This window comes from Chiloscyllium plagiosum, chromosome 36, assembly GCF_004010195.1.
Source record: "Chiloscyllium plagiosum isolate BGI_BamShark_2017 chromosome 36, ASM401019v2, whole genome shotgun sequence".
Classification (NCBI taxonomy): domain Eukaryota; kingdom Metazoa; phylum Chordata; class Chondrichthyes; order Orectolobiformes; family Hemiscylliidae; genus Chiloscyllium; species Chiloscyllium plagiosum.
The window spans coordinates 29,892,219-29,917,229 of NC_057745.1; the positions used below are offsets into that span (position 1 = coordinate 29,892,219).

At 40.3% G+C, this 25,011-nt stretch overlaps 1 protein-coding gene across 2 annotated transcripts in view; it reads left to right on the top strand.

Annotated features, from left to right (window-relative positions):
• Nucleotides 1-25,011, top strand: part of efl1 (elongation factor like GTPase 1) — a 262,860-nt gene that overhangs the window by 75,203 nt on the left and 162,646 nt on the right. For both annotated transcript variants that reach the window (XM_043677604.1, XM_043677605.1), the window contains one exon: nucleotides 9,190-9,289. In XM_043677604.1, coding sequence (XP_043533539.1) covers nucleotides 9,190-9,289 — 100 coding nt within the window. The remainder of the gene's footprint in view (nucleotides 1-9,189; nucleotides 9,290-25,011) is intronic.

The window sequence follows — 25,011 nt, forward strand, 5'->3', positions numbered from 1 at the left end:
TTTGAATATTGAGAGAGCTCATACAGGCCTCTAATGGCTCCTTGGAAGGAGCCGGTCGTATAAAATTTGAATATAGTTGATGCCTTGATGGCCAGAGATGTAGATGGTCACCCACTGTCAGGTCAAAGGTCCCATTCCAGCAGTTGGCACAATCTGTGACAGTGTCCTGGGACACCCTCAGTCTGTGCTTATACTGTGCTTCACTCATTCGGAGAAAATGGCATATTGGACAATAGATTCTGAGCATCCTGTACACGTCCACATCCTGAGGGGACATACAACTGTGACTTCTTCAAGTAGAGGCTTGTTTGGCATCCACTGGAGGTTGCTGCCAATCATGAGCTTTCTGACATATCTGTTCCACTTCAGTTTCTCTGCACCTTGTTGCATTGTGGCAACAGTGAAATTAATCCCTGCTGAGACTGGATCCATCAGTCACGCTTGCAATTAACTTGTGTAGGAACATAAAAAGAACAGTCCTTAGTAATGTGACACTCAGCATTTGCATCATTCACCAATGACAACTTAGCATATTCTTTCATGCAGTGGGACACAGCACCCTATCAAGGAAGACCATGGCTTGCCTCCACATGGAACTTGTACAGTGGTAGTGTCCCTATCTCTGAACCCAGAGTCCCAGGTTCCCAGACATTGCACTGTATTGTGATGAATGCAACACCAGTCTTGTTGTAAAGAGGCAGTAGATTATAAACAGTGCATGAATATTGGACTCTTCGTCTCCAACCCCAAATCATATGTGTAGGGCATCGTTGCATTAAAGAGGGCGATGCATTATACTTGCAGTTCAGGTTGAGAGGGAATCAGTTCTGAGTCCTGGTTCAGCATGTGAAGTCTTAGTGTCTTTGTACTTTGTGTGGTTATCAGATGCCCCATCTCCCCCCGCCCCCCCACACACACACACCCCCCCCGCCCACGCCAGTCCCCCAGTTCCTCAAATATTTGTAAAAATTGTCTTTTAATAAGTAAGAAATGCCGTTGACTCTATCCATTAAACAAACCAAACTCCAATGTTTGTTTATGAATATGTTACTGTATAGAACAGAACTGCTTTAGGAACTATGCATGAATATAAATATATTTTTATAAATCAAGCATATTTTCTAAATACAATAAATCTTTGTGGCCCATAGGGGTACTTAGTTAAATCAACCAAGATGTTTTTGCAAACTCCTGGAGGAGGTGCAACTTGAACCTGGGACTCTGGGTTCTGAGGTAAGACACTACCACTGTCCCAGAAGAGCCACAATTTGCATGTCACAGTTGTAGACAGCATGCATTTCAGATATGCAATGGTATGATTGCAAATGACTTCAACCTGCATTCTTTAAATGCAAGATTGGTGCAATGGACCCTGAATGGCTTCTCATCCCTCTGAAATAGAGCCCATACTTTTAGAATCTCCACCCACTTTGGGCATGCTTCAGCCATTTTCCACATTGTCAGTCACATTTAGGAATTGAGAGATCATGAAAGGAAGTGAATGTTGTGATTTTTTTTTGTTATTCTTTTTTGGGATGCAAGTGTCACTGGTTAGGCCAACATTTTTACCATTCCTCATTACCCAGAGGGCAGTTAAAGGTCAACAACATTGCCATGGGTCAGATGTCACGTGCGGGTCAGACTGAGTAGGAAAACAAACTTCTTTCTCTGAAGGGCACTAGTGAATCCGATGAGATTTTAGTGACAATCAATAATTATATGGATGTCATTAGCATAGCTTATTATTACACATTGGATTCAGAGTTCCCCAACTGCCATGGTGGGATTTCTATCAGTGTACCCAGAACATCTGCCTGGAGTGAGTTTGGGGTGACTAGTCAAATGATTTATGTCCATGGCACCTCTGAGTCCCAGGCTCAGTCGAATCATGAGACTACCCACCCTTCCCCTTCTGCCACCACCACTGAGCTTCCATGTCAGTCCTGGCAGTGTCAGATACAATCTCCCACACCTAATGGGTGCAAAGCAAGGGAAGGCCATAATGCTGTGAGCATCCAGGTCGATGCAAAGTGAGTGAGTGCTAAGAGAGCAAGCTCGCCACACTAAAGTGCAGCCTGGTCCACTTTGAGAGCTGGGTACTTGTCCTTGTGTGGAAAATGCCCTTGCACAACACTGCAATAAAAGATGCCAATATGCTCCAAAATGTGGCATTAAAGTGCAGCAGCAAACAAAAAGCATTTTGGAGGTGTGCCATACTGACGCATGGAGGCTAGTACATTTTGGTAGCTGATATGTGTGGATATGGGATACCTGTGGTTGCTGCCCATAGTTTGTGCCCGGAGATGTTGTTGCCTGCTGTTCAAGATGGAGGTCCGGAGGAGCAAACAGCACAGGCTGAGTCTATAAGTACTCCATTTGACTTTCATGTTGGGTATTCTTTGCAGTTAGTCTCTTTCCGGTGGACGGTACAGCGGGAGACAGCATATTAGTTTATGAGATTAAGTAACAATGAGTGATATTGAGGGATAATTCCTATTAATAGATCTCTTGCCATTCACTAGCAAGTATCTCTTCTCAATGTCCAATGTTTGGTGGGCAAATGCAACATTTTGGACTCAAAGATAAGAAGGGTCTCACTGGACGCCTTGCCTAATTTTTCCAAATTCCTTGTAGTAGTCCACATCATTCAGGGATGGAAAGATTCTACCTAGGTGTTCAGAGTTTCAGACCAATGGCAGAGAAAGATGTTTGACTCAAATTTAAATTTTTTTTAGCAATGCAGTTTACCTCAGTACTAAATTTCTGTTGCACTTGTGCAGTTAATGTTTTACATTACGATTGGAATTTAGTTTTCAGTACCTAAGTGTTGAGAAATCTGTCTCTCTTAAAATAATAAAAGCATTGATGTTTTTAAAAATAACTTTTTTAAGTTCCTCATTGCTCAACAGTGCACGCAATAGGGGATTTGTTAAATCCCTTGGGTTGCATATTGTTAGTTGATGGCTCCCAATAGGAGTAAATATTGAACTCAGTGGCTGAAAATCAGGTTAGGGTTCCCAACCATTACTTGAAAATTGCTATAATGTAAAGAAAAGATCAGGCTGAGCTTATTGAAATTTCCTATTGAAGCTCCCAAATGTATAATGGCCCTTTGATAAGTCACTGGAGGGTTCAGTAGAACCATAACTCAGCAAAGTGTTACTGCTATCAAGAGAACTAAGAACAGGAGAAAATTGGCAGGGAAAGGAGCACTAAGGAGCTATCCTTATTAGCCACACACACACATGACAAGCAACATGAGTTCGACTGAGACAACACTACTATTATAGGACAAGCCAAAAAGAGAACAGCCAGGGAATTCCTAGAGGCATGGCACTCATCCATAGATTCTATCAACAAACACATCGACCTGGACCCAATATACCAGCCACTGCAGCGGACAGCTGGAACGGACAACCGGAAGCGGCAGAGACAAACAACTATAAATGCCGGAGGAAACATCACAGAAGCACTTCACAAGCACTGAGGATGTCACCTAGACAGGGGACGAAACGTCTGCAACACAAATTCCCAGCTCAGCGAACACAACCGCAATAAGGAGCACTAATTTCTAATTTTGTGATCAAATGTGTCTTGTGTGACATCACTCTTCCTTTTCATTCTAGTTTCAGTTCAAATGTTGGTGATAACCACTTTTGCACAAAAGAAAGCTGAATAAATGTTGTTACTCCCCTCCGTTGCCTGCTCACTGATGTTCACAATGAAGATTATGTAAATTGAGCGTAACAGATTTTGCAGAAAGAAAGCTACAGTGATGGAATATATGCATTAAACCAAATCTCTGGCGTATTGTTAATGCCCATAAATTAATCCCACTGGTTCTGGTGTAATATTGTTTGGCTCTGAGGAGACTTATTAACCAGACAATTATTGAAACAAAACACACAGTCATAGAGATGTACAGCACGGAAACAGACTCTTTGGTCCAACTCGTCTATGCTGACAAGATATCCCATTCCAATCTACTTCCACCTGCCAGCACCTGGCCCATATCCCTCCAAACCCTTCCTATTTATATTCCCATCCAGATACCCTTTAAATGTTGCAATTGTACCAGCCTCCACCACTTCCTCTGGCAGCTCAATCCATACAGGTACCACCCTAAGCATGAAAAGCCTGCCCCTCAGGTCTCTCTTATATCTGTCCTCTCTCACCCTAAACCTGTGTGTTCTAGTTTTGGACTCCCCCACCCCAGGGAAAACTTTGTTTATTTATCTTATCCATGACTCTCATGATTTTACAACCCTCTATTGTGTCACCCCTCAGTCTCTGACAATCCAGAGAAAACAGCCCTAGCCTATTCAACTTCTCCCGATAGCTCAAATCCTCCAACCCTGGTAATTTCCTTGTAAATAATTTCTGAACCCTTTCAAGTTTCACAACATCCTTCCAATAGGAAGGAGACCAGAATTGCACGCAATATTCCAAAAGTAGCCTAACCAATGTTCTATACAGCTGCAAAAGCAGGCTAAGATAAAAGGTAGGGAGGAGGGACTTGGGGGAGGGGCGTTGGGAATGCGATAGGTAGAAGGAGGTTAAGGTGAGGGTAATAGGCCAGAGAGTGGGTTGGGGGGGAAAGGTCAGGAAGAAGATTGCAGGTCAAGAAGGCGTTCCTGAGTCTGAGGGTTGGGACTGAGACAAGGTGGGGCGGAGGGGAAATGAGGAAGGTGGAGAAATCTGCATTCATCCCTTGTGGTTGGAGGGTTCCTAGGCGGAAGATGAGGCGCTCTTCCTCCAGGCGTCGTGTTGCCATGGTCTGGCGATGGAGGAGGCCAAGGACCTGCAGGTCCTCCCATTGCCAGACCATGGCAACATGACGCCTGGAGGAAGAGCGCCTCATCTTCCGCCTAGGAACCCTCCAACCACAAGGGATGAATGCAGATTTCTCCAGCTTACTCATTTCCCCTCCCCCCACCTTATCTCAGTCCCAACCCTCGGACTCAGCAACGCCGCCTTGATCTGCAATCTTCTTCCCGACCTCTCCACCCCCTCGCTGGCCTATCACCCTCAACTTAACCTCCTTCCACCTATCGCATTCCCAACGTCCCTCCCCCAAGTCCCTCCTCCCTACCTTTTATCTTAGCCTGCTTGGCACACCTTCCTCATTCCTGAAGAAGGGCCTATGCCCGAAACATTGATTCTCCTGCTCCTTGGATGCTGCCTGACCTGCTACGCTTTTCCAGCAACACGTTTTTCAGCTCTGATCTCCAGCATCTGCAGTCCTCACTTTCCCATCTGATCAAGATCCCATTGTAATCTGAGGTAACCTTCTTTGCTGTCAACTGCACCTTCAATTTTGGTGTCATCTGAAAACTTACTAAATATACCTCTTAGGCTCACATCCAAATCATTTATAAAAATGATGAAAAGTAGTGCACCCAGCACCAATCCTTGTGGCACTCCACTGGTCACAGGCCTCCAGTCTGAAAAACAACCCTCCACCACCACGCTCTGTCTTCTACCTTTGAGCCAGTTCTGTATCCAAATGGCTAGTTCTCCCTATGTTCCATGAGATCTAACCTTGCTAACTAATCTCCCTTGGGGAACCTTGTTGAACGCCTTACTGAAGTCCATATAGATCATGTCTACTGCTCTGCCATCATCAATCCTCTTTGGTACTTCGTCAAAAAACTCAATCAAGTTTGTGAGACATGATTTCCCACGCACAAAGCCATTTTGACTATCCCTAATCTGCCCTTGCCTTTCCAAATACATGTACATCCTGTCCCTCAGGATTCCCTCCAACAACTTGCCCACCACTGACGTCAGGCTCACGAGTCTATCATTCCCTGGCTTGACCTTACCACCTTTCTTAAACAGTGGCATCACTTTAGCCAATCCCTAGTCTTCTGGAACCTCACCTGTGATTATCGATGATATAGATATCCCAGTAAGAGGCCCAGCAATCACTTCTCTAGCTTCCCACAGAGTTCTAGGGTATACCTGATCAGGTCCTGGGGATTTACCCACTTTAATGCATTTCAAGACATCTGGCCCTTCCACCTCTGTAATATGGACATTTTTCAAGATTTCAGCATCTATTTCCCTATAGTCTATGCATCTTAAATTTTCATGGCAAAGTTGCAGAAATCAAATTTATCTAAAAAATGGTAGTTGTGGTTTTGAAAGTTAATGTGGACATTTTACTTAAATTCATATCAATAACTTAATGCTTTCCTCTGTAACAGCGCATATTATCTGAAGGGAACTCAAGTGGTTTACCAAGAAATTGGTAGAATCTTTGGGATGGGGTTGTGATTGTCGAAGATGTTTTTTGGTAATTCTTCTTCAAACTTAACACTTTTATTAAATTTAAGCAGGTAAATTGAGCATTAGTTTTCATATATGGTTTATGTGTATCTTTAACTCCAACAAGTTAACTCATCAGATGTTGTTTATATCTGATTACACACAAAGTTATGTTGCCCTATCATCCCTGACTTCATAAAATGTGTGGCTACAATTGTAAGCAAAGACATTTACAGCTTTCCTCCTTAAGTTAATAGCCTTCCACATCCGTGCTTCACCCTATCTCTTCAATCATCTCTCCATAATCAATTTAAACTCTGAATATTTCTGTTTCTCCAAGCATTCTACTTTGTTAGCTCTGACCCCTTTCTGGCACCAAATCATTGACACTTGGAACCTCTGTCTGTCTTTGTCTGTCTCTTTGTAGTTTTGACGCTATTTCCAAGTAAAATTAAAAACACAGTTGGAAAGTGATACAGAAGAAAGCATCATAATAATATGGTTTCATGTCAATGTTGTGGATATAATTGTGAATGTTTAATACATTGCAAATCCTGGGTGGGAGTTGAGGGCAGCACAGGTTCAGCGGAGATATCCCAACTGACTTTGTTTTTTGGGGTGGGTGTTGTCTTCTGTACAACTGGGTGAACAACTGTACAAGTGATGTTTTCTGCTCATTGGCATCACTTCATTGCTTTCTCTGCAGGGGTGTATTTGGGGGAGAGGTCTTAGAGTTGTCAATTTTGAAATTTATTTGTTTTTGATTTGGTTTATTCTTGTTACATCTAGCTAGGTACAGTGAAAATGTTTGTTTGGCCCACAGTACAGGCAGATCACACCATTCAAAGTGCATAAGAGTAATACATCCGAGCTAAGAATATAATGTTATGCCTGCAGAGAGAGTGCACAAAAAGCAAAACCAATATTAAATTTAAAACTTGAGAGGTCCATTCAGAAGTCTAATAATAGCAGGGAAGAAACTGTCCTTGAATTTGTTGGTATGCGTGTTGAAGCTTTTGTATCTTCTGCCTGAAGGAAGAGGTTGGAAGAGATTATAACTGGAGTGGGAGGAGTCTTTGATTATGTTGGCTGCATTTCCAAGGCGGTGAGAAGTGTAGATGGAGTCAATGGATGGACTGGCCTATGTTCATAGCTCTCTGCAGTGGCTTATGGTCCTAGGCAGTGCAGTTGCCATACCAAGCCATGGTGCATCCCGATAGGATGCTTTCTATGGTGCGTCCATAAAAATTGCTAAGAGTCTTTACAGACATGCCAAATTTCCTTAGCCTCCTGAGGAATTGAAGGTATTGTTTTGCTTTTTTGACCAGTGCATCAATATGGGTGGACCAGGACAGATTGTTGGTGATTGTCTCTCCTCGGAACTTGATATTCTCAACCATCTCCACCTCAGCTACATTGATGTAGATGGGGTATGCCCTCCCACTTGCTTCATGAAGTCAATGACCAGCTTTTTCATTTTGCTGATGTTGAGGGAGAGATTGTTATCTTTACACCACACCGCCAAACACTCGATCTCTTTTCTGTATTCTGTCTCGTCAATGTCTGAGCTCCGGCATACAACATGGATGTTGTCAATGAACTAGTAGGTGGAGTTAGGACAATATTGGTCTGTACAGAGTGCTTAAGTAGGAGGCTGAGTACACAGTCTTGTAGGCCATCAGTGTTGAGGATTGTCTTGGAGGAGGTGTTGTTGCCTATTCTCACTGGGGTCTGTGGGCCAGGAAGTCGAGGATACAGTTACAGAGGATGGAGCATAGACCTATGTCTTGGAGTTTGAAGATTACTTTGGTTGGAAGTGTACTGTTGAAGGCGGAGGTGTAGTCAATAAGAGGAGCCTGATGTAGGTGTTCTTGTATTTCCGGATTTCCCAGGGATGAGTGCAGAACCTGAGAGATGTGGTCTTTACCAGTAAATTACAATTGCTTGTCCCCCAATTACATTTGCTTTTCTAAACTTCAAAACCTTAAGATAAGATGAGATGAATCATAAATGGATATCCGTGACACCTTATTTTTCTTCAGCAGCTCAATGTGTTGTAAAGGAACGTTGTTTGATTCTTCTTCAACCCTCCTTTTTTTCTAAGTTTTGCATTTAGGTGAAAATTGTTCGTCGGAGTGATTTGTCTCGTCCCCCAATGATTTTACTTCCCAAAGCTTCAAAGTTGCAAAAAGGAATGTATCAGAGTTCAAGGCAACCGCAGATGCCAAGCAGAATATTTTTGTGAAACCTAAGTTTGAACTGATAGCATAAAAATGATTGGTAGTTTTTTGTGTTACTGCATAACCACCTCTGAACTGTATTATTTCTTAGAAAGATCCTGTGTGCATTTTTCTTTTTATCTGATTGTGCACTAGAGGATGACCAAATATTGCACAGGAAGCTGATCTGTTTTTAATGAGTGAAGCAGTCTTGCTGAGTTCAGCAATTGACTGCCTGCTTCATGTTTGATTTTAAAATAGACTCCAGTTCTTGATGTAACACAGACTCTCTGTTTTATCTCTATTTCACAAATTTGGACAACTGTGCTCTTGTGAGTCGTGGATCAAGACAGCAATTAGATTGTACGTCTTCCAGTGAGAATTGATTTGCAAGATATTAAAATCTATTTTAAAACTAGATTTTTATCATTGTACAAGTAATTTAAAATAAAAAGTCAGCAGAAAATGTAACGCAATATTTTTAAAGCAATTTTCTGATAGTGACTTGTCAGAACTGTGATTTACAACCACTGTGGAGAAAATCACATCCCATTCTTTAAATTGCAATCTTATGCCTTAGTGATAAGGTGTGTTTCACATGTATTTTCTCCCTTAGCCTTTGATTTTACAGCTTAATCAGTAGAATCCTTTTAATTTATTGAAGCAATAACACTATAATTCTTCTCTTTTATATGTTCAGCATTCCTTGAATGCAAGAGTGATGAGACAGCCCCAGTGATTGTGTTTATTTGCAAGATGTTTGCAGTTGATTCCAAGGCTTTGCCCCAAAATAAGTTAAGGTAAGTTTGAAGCAAGAGACATTACTGTTGAAAGAAAGTTTTGTTTAGTAGAAAAGTCACATTTTGTGGCCATTTTCTTTCTCTTTGCAAAGCAGATTGCATTTGAATATAAAGAGCTTCTAGAAAGAACATGTTTCACTGTTCCATTAAACAAAACCTTGGGGGACAACCGTTTCCTGACATTTTCCATGGCAATGTCTTAACCAACCAGAGTTGATTTATCAGATTTGATTTTAAACCAATATTTTGCTAACTATTCCCTTGTGCATTACTTGTGGCAACAACACTGCCAAATTTACCAACTATTTACCTATTTACCAACTAAACATCTTCTTCTGCAGTGTAAGTTGTTGTTGCCTTGGAGATTTGATATTCTTGTGATTCTGTCCTGATGAATGCAAAATGAAAGTTTTGACAACATGTTTCGTTTTTGCATCAATATTCAAGTTCTAATCTACCACGCTACTTAATGGGAACATAGAACATCGGCCCTCGATGTTGCGCCAATCTGTGAAACCAATCTGAAGCCCATCTAACCTACACTGTTCCATTATCATCCGTACGTTTATCCAATGACTATTTAAATGCTCTTAAAGTTGGCGAGTCTACTACTGTTGCAGGCAGGGCATTCCACACCCCTACTACTCTCTGAGTAAAGAAACTATCTCTGACATCTGTCCTATAGCTATCACCCCTCAATTTAAAGCCATGTCCCTTTGTGCTACCCATCCCCATCCAAAGAAAAAGTCTCTCACTATCCATCCTATCTAACCCTATGATCATCTTGTGTGCTACTGTTAGAGATGATAATAATTTCATTTGGTTTCTACAATTAATATTTCCATTTTCTTTTCCATTTACTTGTTTATTTCTCCAGTGAATGATTTTTGGTAACTTTTAATGTGAAGATACAACGCTTGAATTAATTTTCCTTTTATTTATGAATGCAGTAGTGAAGCACATTACAAAATGTCTTGTAAAATCTGTTGGCTGAAAATTTCTACTTCCCTACCTGTTTTTGGATAGATTTTAGGGTGGCAACTGCAGAATGATAATTGGGATTGTTGTCTGGTATCATTGTTGTTTTTGCGTGGCTTTTGTTTTGTTTAGAGTTTTGCACTCCATGTTTGAATCCTTCAATCAGGTTTCCACCCTGCCACAAAACCAGAACAGCTGTTATTAAAAAAAAAACAAATAAAATCCTACAAGACTGAGGCAAACACCCTCCTCAGCCAGTGTGCAACCTTTGACACAACTGATACCCATCCTCCTGCAATATGTCTTCACTGCCGTCTAGCTGGGTGGAACTGCACTTCACTGGGTTCATTCTTATCTCCATAACCATTGCCAGGTATTAATTGTATGACTTCTCTTCTCATTCCTGCATCACTACATCTGGTGTCCCATAGCAATCTATCCTAAACTCCCTTCTATTTCTCATCTATATGCTGCTCCTCAGTAATATCATCTGAAACAGAGCTTCAGCTTCCACAAGTACGCTGACAATGCTGACCCAGCCTTACCTCACCACCATGTCTCTCATTTCCTACATTGCTCGTCAGACATCCACTACTGGATGGGAAGAAATTTCCTCCTAACAAAATATGAGGAAGTCAGAGTGCTCACTCCCTGCCAAAACTATGTTTCCTAGCCACTAAATTGATCCTTCTCCCTGGCATCTGTCTCAGGCTGAATGAAATTCTGTAATATGTGGTTTGATGCCACATTCCTTATCTGGACAAGGGGAAGGCAAAGACAAGAATTGACTTCAGACTTAGACTTCAAAGTAATGCTATTTATTCTATATTGATACTAAGAACTCTGTTCTCGGTCGTAGTAGATATACAGTACCAGACTCTGATTTTTATAACATTGAATCATACAGGATGGAAACAGACCCTTCAGTCCAACTCCTCCATGCTGACCAGATTTCCCAAACTAAACTAGCCCCACTTACCTGCATATGACCCATATCCCTTGAAACTTTTCCTATTCATCTACCCATCCAGATGCCTTTTAAATGTTGTAACTGTACATGTCTCTTATGACTTACTCTGGCAGTTCATTCCATATATATACCACCCTCTGTGTGAAAAGATTGTGCCTCAAGTCCCTATTAAATCTTTCCCCTCTCATCTTAAACTTATGCCCTCTAGTTTTGACCTCCCCTACCCAAAGAAAAACACCTTTGCTGTTCATCTTATCTAGGCCCCTCATGATTTTACAAGCTCACCCCTCAACCTACTGCATTCTGAAGCCTCCTGAAAAATGTCCCAGTCTATCTAGCCTCTCCTTATGATTCAACATCCTTGTTCATCATTTCTGCATTCTCCAATTTAATAACTTCCTTCCTAAAGAAGGGCAACTAGAACGGAGTGCAGTACTCCACATGTCCTGTACAGACACAACAATGACAATACTCAATGACTAATCTCTATTTGTGCATTCATGTTGATGTGTTCGCAAGACTCTTTCTTATTCTAGAGTGATCTAACTCTGTCCATTCTGTCCTATTTATACTTAGTTATATGCTGCTCTGTGACATTATCCTTTTGAAGAAGTATACTTTGTGATAGATAAAGGGCAACCAGGGAATGTATGTGCTTAGATTTTCAAAAGGTGAATGATAATGTGTCATATCAAAGACATTTACGAAAGTTAAAGCTGATGGTGTAGGGGATAACACATTGACAGGGGAGAAGATTGGCTGGCAAATAGGAAGCAGAGAGTAGGAACAAATAGGTATTTTCCAGGTGGGCAGAATATTTCAAGTGCTGTGCCATTAGGATCGGAGCTGGAGCCTCAAGTCTTTATAAGTTATATAAATGGCTTGGATCAACAGTGTGGGGGTGAAACTTATTGATTTTAGAACTAGTTCACAGAAGGTTTACTAGACCAATATTTGTAATGATCAGATTGTGTTATGAGGAAAGACAACACAGGTAAGGCCTGTAACCTCTGGTCAGATGTGATCTAATTAAAAGATATTAGATTCTGCAGAGACTTGCCCATGAATATGGAAAGGATAATTCTTGTGGGACAATCTAGAATTAGGGGCCATTGCTTAAGAATAATGCTTGCCCATTTAAGATAGAGGTGAGGAAACATTTGTTTTCTCCACGGGTTGAGAATCTTTAGAATTCCCTTCCATAAAAGCCAATGGATGCAGAATTTTTAAATATTTTTTAAAGCAGAGATCAACAGATTCTTGATTACCAAGCAGATGAAAGATTAGCAGAGATGTCATGTTAAGATTAAAATCAGACCAATTATGATCTAATTGAATGGTGGAGAAGAGAAGGCAAGGAGGGCCAAGTGAAACTCCTCTTGTTTCTTTTTTGTGTTCTCAACACAACATTGTTCCTGAAGCCTTTACACAAGATGAACAATTCACAATCCTGGTGTCATGTTGACCCCAAGATGTGTTTCTGATTACTGTCCATGCCATTGTTAAGGCCACCTATTTTCACCTCAGTTATATTGCCCAACTTCGTTCCTGCCTCAGCTTGTCTACCTAGACCTTGATCTATCCCTTTGTAACTGTAAACCTGACTAATGCAGTCCTGGGCAGCCTTTCACCCTGATAGCCCTTGGTACCCCAAATTAAATAGTGTAGTTCAGCTGAGGCATGATAATTCAATGGCTTATATACATTTAACCTCATCTCTTAGCTTTTGTACTTTGTGCTTCTGTTTAAAAAGATTAAGATTCCATATACTTTAATAGTTTAATCAACTTCTCCTGTCACGTCCGAAGGTTTGTGCAGATGAATCTAATGATCTCCCTGTTCTTCTATATCTTTTAACATTGTATTATATATCCTCTCTTCATGCTCCCAAACAAAATGCAACAAGAATTGATGTTTAAGCAATTCTTTGGCAAAAGCCAGGTCATTTAATTAAGTCTGACAGCTCAAGGACAGGATTTACATGTATTTGGAAAGGCATAGACAGGGATAGTCAGCATGGCTTTGCACATGGGAAATCATGTCTCACAAACTTGTTTGAGATTTTTGAAGAAGTAACAAGGAGGATTGATGAAGGCAGAGCGGTGGACGTGATCTACATGGACTTCAGTAAGGCGTTCGACAAGGTTCCCCATGAAAGAATGGTTAGCAAGGTTAGATCTCATGGACAACAAGGAGAACTAGCCATTTGAATACTGAACTGGCTCAAAGGTAGGAGATAGAGGGTGGTGGTGGAGGGTTTGGTTTTCAGACTGGAGGCCTATGACCAGTGGAGTGCTACAAGGATCGGTGCCGGGTCTGCTACTTTTCATCATTTATATCAATGATTTGGATGTGAACATAGGAGGTATAGTTAGTAAGTTTACAGATGACTCCAAAATTGGAGCGAAGAAGGTTACCTCAGAGTACAACAGGATCTTGCTCAGTTGGGCCAATGAGCCAAGGAGTAGCAGATGGAGTTTAGTTTCGATAAATGTGAGGCAATAATTTTGCGTTTTGGAAAAATCAAATCTTAGCAGGACTTTATACTTAATGGTAAAGTCCGAGGGAGTGTTGCTGAATAAAGAGACTATGGAATGCAGGTTCATATCTCCTTGAAAGTAGAGTTGGTTAGGCCACTGTTGGAATATTGCAGGCAATTCTTGTTGCCTTCCTGTGGGAAGGATGTTATGAAACTTGAAAAGGTTCAGAAAAGATTTACAAGGATGTTGCCAGAGTTGGAGGATTTGAGCTATAGGGAGAGGTTGAATAGGCTGGGGCTGTTTTCCCTGGAGCGCCGGAGGCTGAGGGGTGACCTTATAGAAGTTTATAAAATCATGAGGGGCATGGATAGGATAAATTTACCGCTGGGATGGGGGAGTCCAGAACTAGAAGGCATTAGTTTATGGTGAGAGGGGAAAGATATAAAAGGGACCTAAGGGTTGTGTGTGAATGGAATGAGCTGCCAGAGGAAGTGGTGGACGCTGGCGCAATTTGCAGCATTTAAAAGGCATTTGGCTGGGTATATGAATAGGAAGGTTTGGAATGATATAGGCCAAGTATTGGCAAATAGGACTAGATTTGGTTAGGATATCTGGTCGGCATGGATGAGTTGGACCGAAGGGTCTGTTTCTGTGCTGTCAATCCCTATGACACTCTGGCTCATTTTGGAACTTGTGCTAAATATCCTATTTGCTAAGTTGTACTAAGTAACCTGGTTACTGCAGACGATCTGGAAATTGTTCCTTATTGGCTCAAAGAAGAATTTTAATTTAGTGTTCCAAGAGGATTGGTACCTCTGAGCTGATGTGTACACGCCCTTGCAAATTCTTCTCCTGAAAATTACTTTCATCGGACTTCTAAATCTGCTCCAGCCAACAGTGTCAGTATGTTGTCGTACTCCATGTGGAACAGAATTTGTGGTAAATTAAATCTAATTTTACATTGCCACGTTCCAAAGACAGTTTTTACTGATATCCTATTTGATAGCATTCATTAACCATTACAACAGGACCTTGCCACTGTATGATGCGTTGGCCAAAGTACCCTACAAATAATAGTAAACCTCTGGGAATTTTCCTTTTCCTAAAACATACTGCTTTAGTCAGCTCCTTGTATGAAAAGAAAGACAGATTATCGACTTTAATAAGATCATCTTCATTCTTTGAATAGAAACACTATTCTTTTGCCGTATTCAGGCCTTTCCTACTATGTAGTCTCTTCTGAGCATTAAATTATCTGGCCTTGAGGCAATGTAATATTACTAAGTTGCCACAATCAGATCAAAATTAACTAACTTGCTGGTAGGATATCAGTCTTTACAAGCATTGCTACAGGTGTAAATGTGACATATTTACATGACTCTCACTGGTTCATAGAGATCAATCAGAGGAGAGATGGTATCATGCTGTGAGGACTGTGCTTTCACAAGGATTGAAGATATTTGGCATGAGGATAATAGTGTATTCTAGTCAGAAAATCTTTTAATCATAACTTTTAATAACGAACTATATAATGAATAATATATTTATTGTCAATGTAAAATAGATGGCTTTAAAGTAAATTGAATGAAAACTCTTAATAATGAAAGCAATCTGATTGGGGAAAAATAGCATTTAGTTAAACTACCAAGTGCAGTTTGAATAAATTTAAGACAAACTAAGTTTAAAATTTGCAATTAAAATTACAATTTTACTCCTGAATATGATTGTTCATAGTTTTAGTAATTAAAGGTGCATAAACTTTTGTAGCAATATTTACTTGCAAACTAATTCATTTCCCAAATTGAACAGCACTTGAGGAACAATGTTTTGTGTGTGGACTGGTGGTTTTTGACTCTTGGATTTATCGCATCTTATTTTGTTGACATTGAACTATGCTGTCTTTTCTTGTTCGTTTTACAAGTGATTAAATTTAAGCAGTAGGAAAAGATGCATTGAGTCTGGGCCTTTGATTTTCTAAATTCAGATATGTATTAAAATTTTGATTCTGAAATTTATAGATGCCACTGTCAATATTACAACTATTTGATGACAGTGTCCTTTTTTTGCTAAGTTTTAAGTTTATTTAAAAATTCTTTTTTGAAACTTCTATATTACCTAGTATACCATTTGCGATCTTCCGCCCAGTGCCAGTCTGCCATCTAAGAAGTCATCGTAGGAGTCAGGCTTCCAGCTCTCCAAGGTTGCTAAGGATGCAACATGTAGAAAATAGAAAGGAACAGGCCAATAGTTTTCCGTAGTTTTTCTGACCTTTAAAAGTTGGTTGTTTCCAAAAGTAGGAGTTGGGTATGCACAAGTAACCGTAGATCTGTATCCAGCAACAGTAGTCTTGCAATTAATATATGGATTTCCTGTTTTGATTACTTCCTGCACATGGAGTAACTGGGCATTCTGTTAAAGAGATAGAACAGATTTAAAGAAGAACTTTGCCTTGTCTTGGGATGTCCCAAAGTGCTTAAATGTTAATGCATTACTTTTGAAGTAAGGCTACTATTGTTGTGTAGGGATACTGCCCTTATTGACCAATTTAAGCATGGCACAATCCCAAAAATAATAAGATAAATAATTAGTTAATCCATTTTATTAACATTGTTAGAGAGTCATAGAGCCATAGAAATGTACAGCATGAAAACAAACTCTTCGGTCCAACTTGTCCATGCCGACCAGATATCCGACTCCAATCTAGTCCCACCTGCCAGCACCTGGCCCATATCCCTCCAAATCCTTCATGTTCATATACCCGTACAGATGCCTTTTAAATGTTGCAATTGTACTAGCCTCCACCACTTCCTCTGGCAGCTCATTCCATTCACACACAACCCTCTGCGTGAAAAAGGTGCATTAGGTCTCTTTTATATCTTTCCCCTCCCACCCTAAACCTATGCCCTCTAGTTCTGGAATCTCCCACCCTAGGGAAAAGATTTTGTCAATTTATCCTATCCATTCCCCTCATGATTTTGTAAACCTCTATAAGGGTTATTTTCCATGTCCTTTTCCACAGTAAATACTGATGCAAAATACTCGTTTAGTATCTCCCCCATTTTCTGTGGCTCCACACAAAGGCCGCCTTGCTAATCTTTGAGGGGCCCTATTCTCTCCCTAGTTACTCTTTTATCCTAGATGTAGATTTGGTCTATCCTTTTCCATCACTATTTTAAAACTAATAGAATTATGGTCGCTTACCCCAAAGTGCTCCCCAACTGACACCTCAGTCACCTGCCCTGCCTTAGTTCCCAAGAGTAGGTCAAGTTTTGCACCTTCTCTAGTGGGTACATCCACATGCTGAATCAGAAAATGTTCTTGTACACATTTAACAAGTTCCTCTCCATCTAAACCCTTAACACTATGGCAGTCCCAGTCTATGTTTGGAAAGTTAAGATCCACTACCATAACCACCCTATTATTCTTACAGACAACTGAGATCTCATTACAAATTTGTTTCTCAATTTCCCTCTGACTATTAGGGAATCTATAATACAATCCCAAAAAGATGATCAACCCTTTCTTATTTCTCAGTTCCACCCAAATAACTTCCCTGGATGTACTTCCAGGAATATCCTCCCTTAGTACAGCTGTAATGCTATCCCTTATCAAAAATGCCATACCCTCTCCTCTCTTGCCTCCCTTTGTATCCTTCCTGTAGCATTTGTGCCTGGAACATTAAAAGCTGCCAGTCCTATCCATCCCTGAGCCAGGTTTCTGTAATTGCTATGATATCCCAGTCCCATGTTCCTAACCATGCTCTGAGTTCATCTGCCTTCCCTGTTTGGCCCCTTGCGTTGAAATAAATGCAGTTTAATTTATCAGTCCTACCTTGTTCTCTGCTTTGTCTCTCCCTGCCCTGACTGTTTGACTTGCTTCTCTTCTCAACTCAGATTGATCTCTTTCCTCACTATCTCCCTGGGTCCCAACCCCCCACCTTACTAGTTTAAATCCTTCCTGCCAGTATATTAGTCCTCTTCCAATTTAGATGCAATCCATCCTTCTTGTAGAGGTCACTTCTACCCCAAAAGAGATTCCAATGATCCAAGAATGTGAATTCTTCTCCCATACACCAACTCCTCAGCCACGCATTCATCTGCTCTATCCTGCTATTCCTACCCTCACTAGCTCGTAGCACCAGGAGTAATCAAGATATTACTACTCTCGAAGACCTCCTTTTTAAATTCCTGCCTAACTCTCTGTAATCTCCCTTCAGAATCTCCACCTTTTCCCTTCCTTTATCGTTGGTTCCAACGTGTACAATGACCTCCTGGTGGCCCCTCTCCCCCTTGAGAACATTCTGCACCCTCTCTGAGACATCTTTGATCCTGCACCAGGGAAGCAACACACCATTCTGATTTTTCACTGCTGGTCTTTCTGTACCTGGGACTAGAGAGTCCCCTAACAGAATTGATGTCTTCGAACCCAACGTACCCCTCATTGTCTTAGAGGCAGTCTCATTAACAAAGACTTGGCTGTTCGTGCTACATTCCCCTGAGAATTCATCACCCCCTATAGTTTCCAAAACAGCTTACTTGTTTGAAATGTGGATCGCCACAGAAGACTCCTGCACTATCTGCCTGCCTCTGTTCCCTTTCCTGGATTTAACCCATCTATGTGATTGTATCTGAGACTTTTCCCCTTCCTATAACTGCCATCCATCACATCCCCTTGCTTTTGTAAATTCCTCATTGCCTCTAACTGCCTCTCCAACCGATCCAATCGATCTAATAGGATTCGCAACCAATGACATTTGCTGCAGATATAATCCTCAGTAACACATAGACTCTCCCTAAACTCCCAAATCAGACAAGAAGAATATATCACTCTACTAAAGGCCATTTTTGCTTTTTCACAATCTACAGACCCAGTAAATAGCACCGTCTTATTCGTCCTACAACACACTGCTCCAGGTTAAATGAATACTTATGGCTTATATTTTAAGTTTAAACAAGAGACATATCTCAAAAAGACATATAATCAAGAAAGAACTCTCTACTCACTATGCAGACTTACTGTAAAGCCACACTTAAATATTAGCTTCTGTTTCTGTGCTGTGACGTCTCCCAAACACGTTCCTCCAAGATTAGTTGTGAATTTCACTGTTTGTTAATTTTCCCAGATGCACTCCAGTGTTGGGCAATACATGAATTCAAACAGCAAAGGCAGTAACTGTGCAGGTTCACTGCTGTGTCAGTTAGCGCTGTGGGTTTCTTTCACTCTCTCTCTCTCTCTCTCTTTCTCTCTCCTGCATTGACCTCACCATGTCTGTTCTTCTCCCTTTTAAAACTGCTTTGTTTTGCCTTTTTTTTTCCAAAGTTCTAAAACAATGCAACAGCATATAAAACAGTAATTGCTGTTCCTGGAATTCGAGAAAATCACCTCCAGCACCTAAAATACCTCAAAAAAAGAGTAGTTGTTGCAGCCAGAAATTTTTCCCATCCTTCCTCTTGGATTACCAAGAGAGAGACCAAAATGATGAGAGAACACCCCATTCTTCTTTGCATGTTGCTGGGGATCTTCTGCATTTATCTGAACAGGCAAAATCTCAGCTGAAAGATGAATTTGCTGACAGACCAGTATTCTTTTAGTGCTTAATTCTGCATTGAAATTCTTGGTCAGGTCAACACTCATAACCCTATGGTTGCAGAGGTTATTGTGGCACAGGCCCAGGTTATTGTGCCTGTGGAAAGGGGAGGTTGTTATGCTGAGGGGAGTGAGATTTTTTTTAATGGTGAAATGGAAGATCACCATAGCTTTGGGTGCAGTGGGGTGGGGGATGGGAATAAAGGTTGAGGATTGTGGAAGTTAAGCAGGGGAATTTATTATACTCTAAAAGGGGGCTACAACGGTATGGGAGGATTATTTTGGGGGAAATTGATGTTATTTTGGCCACAAGCAGGATATCATGGTGGAAGAGGTCTTATTAAAATTCCAGGGGTTCTTGTAAAAGGATGGAAGTTAGATTTATTCTGGGTCCACTGTTATTGTGATCGGTTTATCTTGTTGATGCAACCATGTAAACTTGTTGGTCACCTGCCATATTCAGCGCCGACTTAATATCCTGCCATGAGCTAGTTTTTCTGCAATCTTAAGTTGCTAATGTTTGTCAGTATTCTTGATGAAACTAAAAATGAGCTCTCTGCTAACCCAGTGCTAAACTATACTGCTGGATTGTGTGTTGTTTGGAAAAGATTCCAGATAGTCTGTGTTTTGACCCAAATAATGTTTTAAAACCATGTCAACCCTGACAACAACAAATAAGCAGTCATTTAGGTCATACATAGCCTCATATAAATTTTCCAGAATAATATCTGCCAGCTAATAAAAGTCAATCAGGGTAAGGTCTTTTTAATTATTTTTGCATGAGTTAGAAATCCATGTGAACAGAGATATTTGTGGTGTTTCCTGTATTTTAAAGGGAAAAATTGTAAGCAATGTCCAGTTCACAAAATGGTTTTCAGACATTGGACTTCAAACCTTCCTCCAGCCCACATTTACATTACCATTAATTTTTGCATGAAGTTTCTATGTTTTCTCAGATAAAGAGAAACTTGTTTTGGAACATGGTGAATTGCCTAAATATAGGACATTGTTGTTTCAGATTGTATCCATCATCGTGAAAGTTAGACAATGGAAACCACAGTCAAAACAAATGGTGGTGAGCAGCATATTTGGCAATGCTCAGCAGCAAGTCTGTAGGACTTGATTCAGTGCCAAGTGTCACCTTGTACTTAAACATTCAGCAAATAACCTATTGTAACTTTCTTCCATCCAAGTGTGGATGCAGTTTGTTCAGAAATCCTTTGTTAAGCTAGGAACTGACTTTAATAATCATTCTGCAAAGTTGAGCATTAGCTGTGGTGTTTTCTTTACTCTGCAAGTATTCTTGAACTTCAAACATTTAATTCCTGTCACAACTTAAAACAAAACAGCATTTTATACACAAACATTTGGCATGAAAATTTTGTATATTTTCATGAATTTAAGGTAATTATTTCTAGTAATTATTTGACATCACTTACAGTAAACATTTCATATGGTATTGGCATCAATTTTGTCTGTTTTTGAATTCCCTTTAAGTGAATCTGCAGTATTTGCTAAAACATGGTTACATGGATAAAGAAAAACCTTGTTCCATTGTGTAATTGCAAATGTTCTTTTCTCGTGTGCTTTTCTTTCCTTGTCCTTATTGCTGTAATTTAATATCCAGCATTTCTAGCTAAAAATGTGCTTCTACTTATCCTTGGATTTAGACTAAAGTAGAATATTACCAATTATTCTAGGAGCCAAGTTACGGAATAAATTAACCTGAATATACATTTTTGGGTGCGGCAATGTCACCCGCCTCATGTCATGCACAACCAGTTCCACTGAACATTGATGTGAAAATGGCAGTGTGGCTCTGTAGTCAGATTCCAACTCGGTGTGGAATGCAGCAATATGAGATACCCTCGGGGATACTCCTAGACAGCTTGATCATAGTGCCATGTGGAGTATAAGCACCATGTCGGTCAAATTTTGTTTGAAAAAAAAATTGAGTCAACTGCATTGTTAGCTTAATCAAGTTTGTCAAAATTGTTCTGCAGAAATATGCATTCCAAATCCTCCTCTGTAAATATAATATCAGTTGGAAGTCGAACTCTGCCCATGTCTCAGCCTATGTGTGGAGTGTCTTACTCCTATCCAAAGTCTGATTCCTGGCTGGGAAATACAGAAGAATTCAACACAATTGAGGAGTGCTTTCAGCCTCATCTGTGAGCTTCTGTCTGTTCAGATTGTGATGTACAATATCCCTTAATAGAATGCATGGGCACACGTGTGCACACATATACTCACTCTATAGTGCAGTGTTTATTGGATTGTATGCTCTGTTTTTTTGATTTGTTGAATTAAATTGCCATTTGCCAAATTGAATAGTAACTTGATTTTGTGGCATTTTACTTTATCAACTGATTAAATTTTAGTTGGAATAAGGGGAAAGATACTTTTTCTGTAGTTCAACAAAATAGGAAAAACATTTTCCTAAGTTGCAAAATGTAATACATTTGCAGTCCCCAAGAATGTTCTAGTGTGTGGTATACGTTGAGAGCGGAGGATGTGTATTATACCTTAGCATAGAACAATGATTCTATGTGAATTTGGAGAAGGGTGATTAATTAAAATGGGAGAAGCCAAAGGAAAGGTAGAGCTATGGTTCAGTTACAATTCCTGAATATAGGCTTAGCAATAAATCGATATAAAATAATTAGATTCGTGCCATAAGCATAACTACCCCTTCAATACTATTCACCAATGGATGAGAAACTATACAGTTCAATATAGAATGCTATAACTTGGGATAATATCCATGTCTAGATTTTGCCTTCAATTTGAATTACTTTTTCTTTACCACACTTGTTGTAAAACATATCTCACCAGAGCATATCTCCATTGATTTCAATCCATATATTTTGATCAATATTATCATTGGCTCAATAACAGAAATGTTGCCAGCGCTATTAGTTGAGAAGCTTTTCTTTATTAACCAAAATTGAATCCATTTATAGAGAGCTGTGTTTAGTAATTCCCCCCATTTTAGAGTATTACTATGTTTTCAGAATTAAATTTTGAGGGTTATGAATAGAATATAATTTATAATAACCTATTTCTCCAAAGTCTGAGTGACATACATTGCTTATGGGTTTGATGGTGCTCAAGGACGAATAATCTTACAGATATAAATCACATTTTTACCTATCATTCCAGGTATGTCTAAAATGGCATTGCAGTGAGAGTTTAGCAACATCATTACAAAAATGAACTTTCCATATTCCATTAATGGAAACTTTTTGGATGTGAAGCCAATGACATTTAACAATATGTCAGATTTGTGGAAGGATACAATTATCACTTCAGGTGTTCTGTATTTGAAAATGCTAATGATCAGATCCATCGCTGCTATAAGCAAAGAAACTAATGATTGACTTCTCTTTGCAAGCATACTTTCCAGTGAGAGAACTGTTCTGAAGACTCGAAATGTCAAATTTGCCTCTGTGCCCCGATGCTGCTAAATTTGCTGAGTTTCTCCAGCAATTTCTGTTTCTCTTTCAGATTTCCAGCATCCACATTTCTTTGTTTATCCTGCAATTACTCTATTCGTAGTACAGTACTTGGTTGATTCAAAAGTGACTTTTTTAAAAGCATTTTGTTGTGTGTACTCATCAGGACAATTCACAAAAATACCAGTAAAGGGGAAAACCAACATTTCTGCTTTACAGTATAAATGTTGATTTTTCCCTCTGGTATTTTTCCAAATTGTTCAGATGAGACCAAGATGAAAAGCTTTTAAAGAGTCATTTTTTTCAGCAATGCTCAAATATCTTAATTACACTTGCATAACTGTTCTCAGTAGAGCATGATTAAGCCCATAAGCAACAAAAAAAACAGTCAGATTAATTGGAAAGTGTTTTTTTGTAAAATAGAATTAAATTCATTTATAAAGAGCATTTAAAATTTTTCCACTGTTTTAGCCTAAATAAAATTTAGAGCACTATGGTTACCAAGAGTTCAGCAATAAGCTAGATGTTTGTATCTCAGATGTTAAACATCGAGCTTATTGCTGAACTCTTGGTAAGCATTGTGCTCTAAATTTTATTTGGACTAAAACAGTGGAATTTAATTCTGTTTGACAAAAAAAAACTTTCCAATTAATCTGACTGGTAATGTTTTTGGTGTTGAGCCAATGGCAGACATTACATATGCTTTGGATTTAAACTACTCTTGTTAGCATTAATTCAAGATTTGAAACAACAGAATTCAGCCTTGTTGATTTGGAAAAATAATCCCTCCGAACATTGTAATTAAAATTGAAATTTGTTTGCTTTCCTACAAAATTTTACCCAATTGTTGAAGGAAATAGCAATGTAGAGTAATAGGGTAAGGGAATGGGTTTGGGTGGGTCGGTGTGGATTTGTTGGGCCGAAGGGCCTGTTTCTACACATTAGGGATTCTATGATTCTTTATACCCTATTGCAGTTTGATTTCATGAGGGAAATGATTGGCAAATAACTTGTGGCCAAGAGATTGCAATTTCAAATTCCAATTTTTGCAAAGTACAGACTAAAATAACAGAATAGGAACAGTTTTTTCACAGCAGAGAGCGGCGCGAGCTGGGCGGAAGTGAGGTTGGAGCGCAGAGCTGGTCGGGAAGGTAAGTGATTGATATATAAAGAACTTACCTCGACGCCAACGGTTTTTTCACAGCAGAGAACGGCGCGAGCTGGGCGGAAGTGAGGTTGGAGTGCAGAGCTGGTCGGGAAGGTAAGTGAATGATATATAAAGAACTTACTTCGACGCCAACGGACTTTTCACAGCAGAGAGCGGCGCGAGCTGGGCGGAAGTGAGGTTGGAGCGCAGAGCTGGTCGGGAAGGTAAGTGATTGATATATAAAGAACTTACCTCGACGCCAACGGTCTTTTCACAGCAGAGAGCGGCGCGAGCTGGGTGGAAGTGAGGTTGGAGCGCAGAGCTGGTCGGGAAGGTAAGTGATTATATATAAAGAACTTACCTCGACGCCAACGGTTTTTTCACAGCAGAGAATGGCGCGAGCTGGGCGGAAGTGAGGTTGGAGTGCAGAGCTGGTCGGGAAGGTAAGTGAATGATATATAAAGAACTTACTTCGACGCCAACGGACTTTTCACAGCAGAGAGCGGCGCGAGCTGGGCGGAAGTGAGGTTGGAGCGCAGAGCTGGTCGGGAAGGTAAGTGATTGATATATAAAGAACTTACCTCGACGCCAACGGTCTTTTCACAGCAGAGAGCGGCGCGAGCTGGGTGGAAGTGAGGTTGGAGCGCAGAACTGGTCGGGAAGGTAAGTAATTGGTATATAAAGAACTTACCTCGACGCCAACGGTCTTTTCACAGCAGAGAGCGGCGCAAGCTGGGCGGAAGTGAGGTTGGAGCGCAGAGCTGGTCGGGAAGGTAAGTGATTGATATTTGAGTGGGTGTGTTCTGGACCCCAGGCCCTACATAGTAGGGCCTTCCTTCCATTCTCCTCCTCTAACCTAATTTTAAAGCCCACAGGTAAGCTACTCAGTGTTCTTGTTTTCGGAGACGAGGTGTAGAGTAATGGCAGCGCAGGCAGTGGAATGTTCCTCCTGCAGGATGTTTGAGGTAGGGGTGACCACCGATACTCCTGCCGACTTCATCTGCAGGAAATGCAGTCAGATCCTGCTCCTCACAGAACGAGTTAGGGAACTGGAACTGGAGTTGGATGAACTGAGGATTATTCGAGAGGCTGAGAAGGTGATAGAT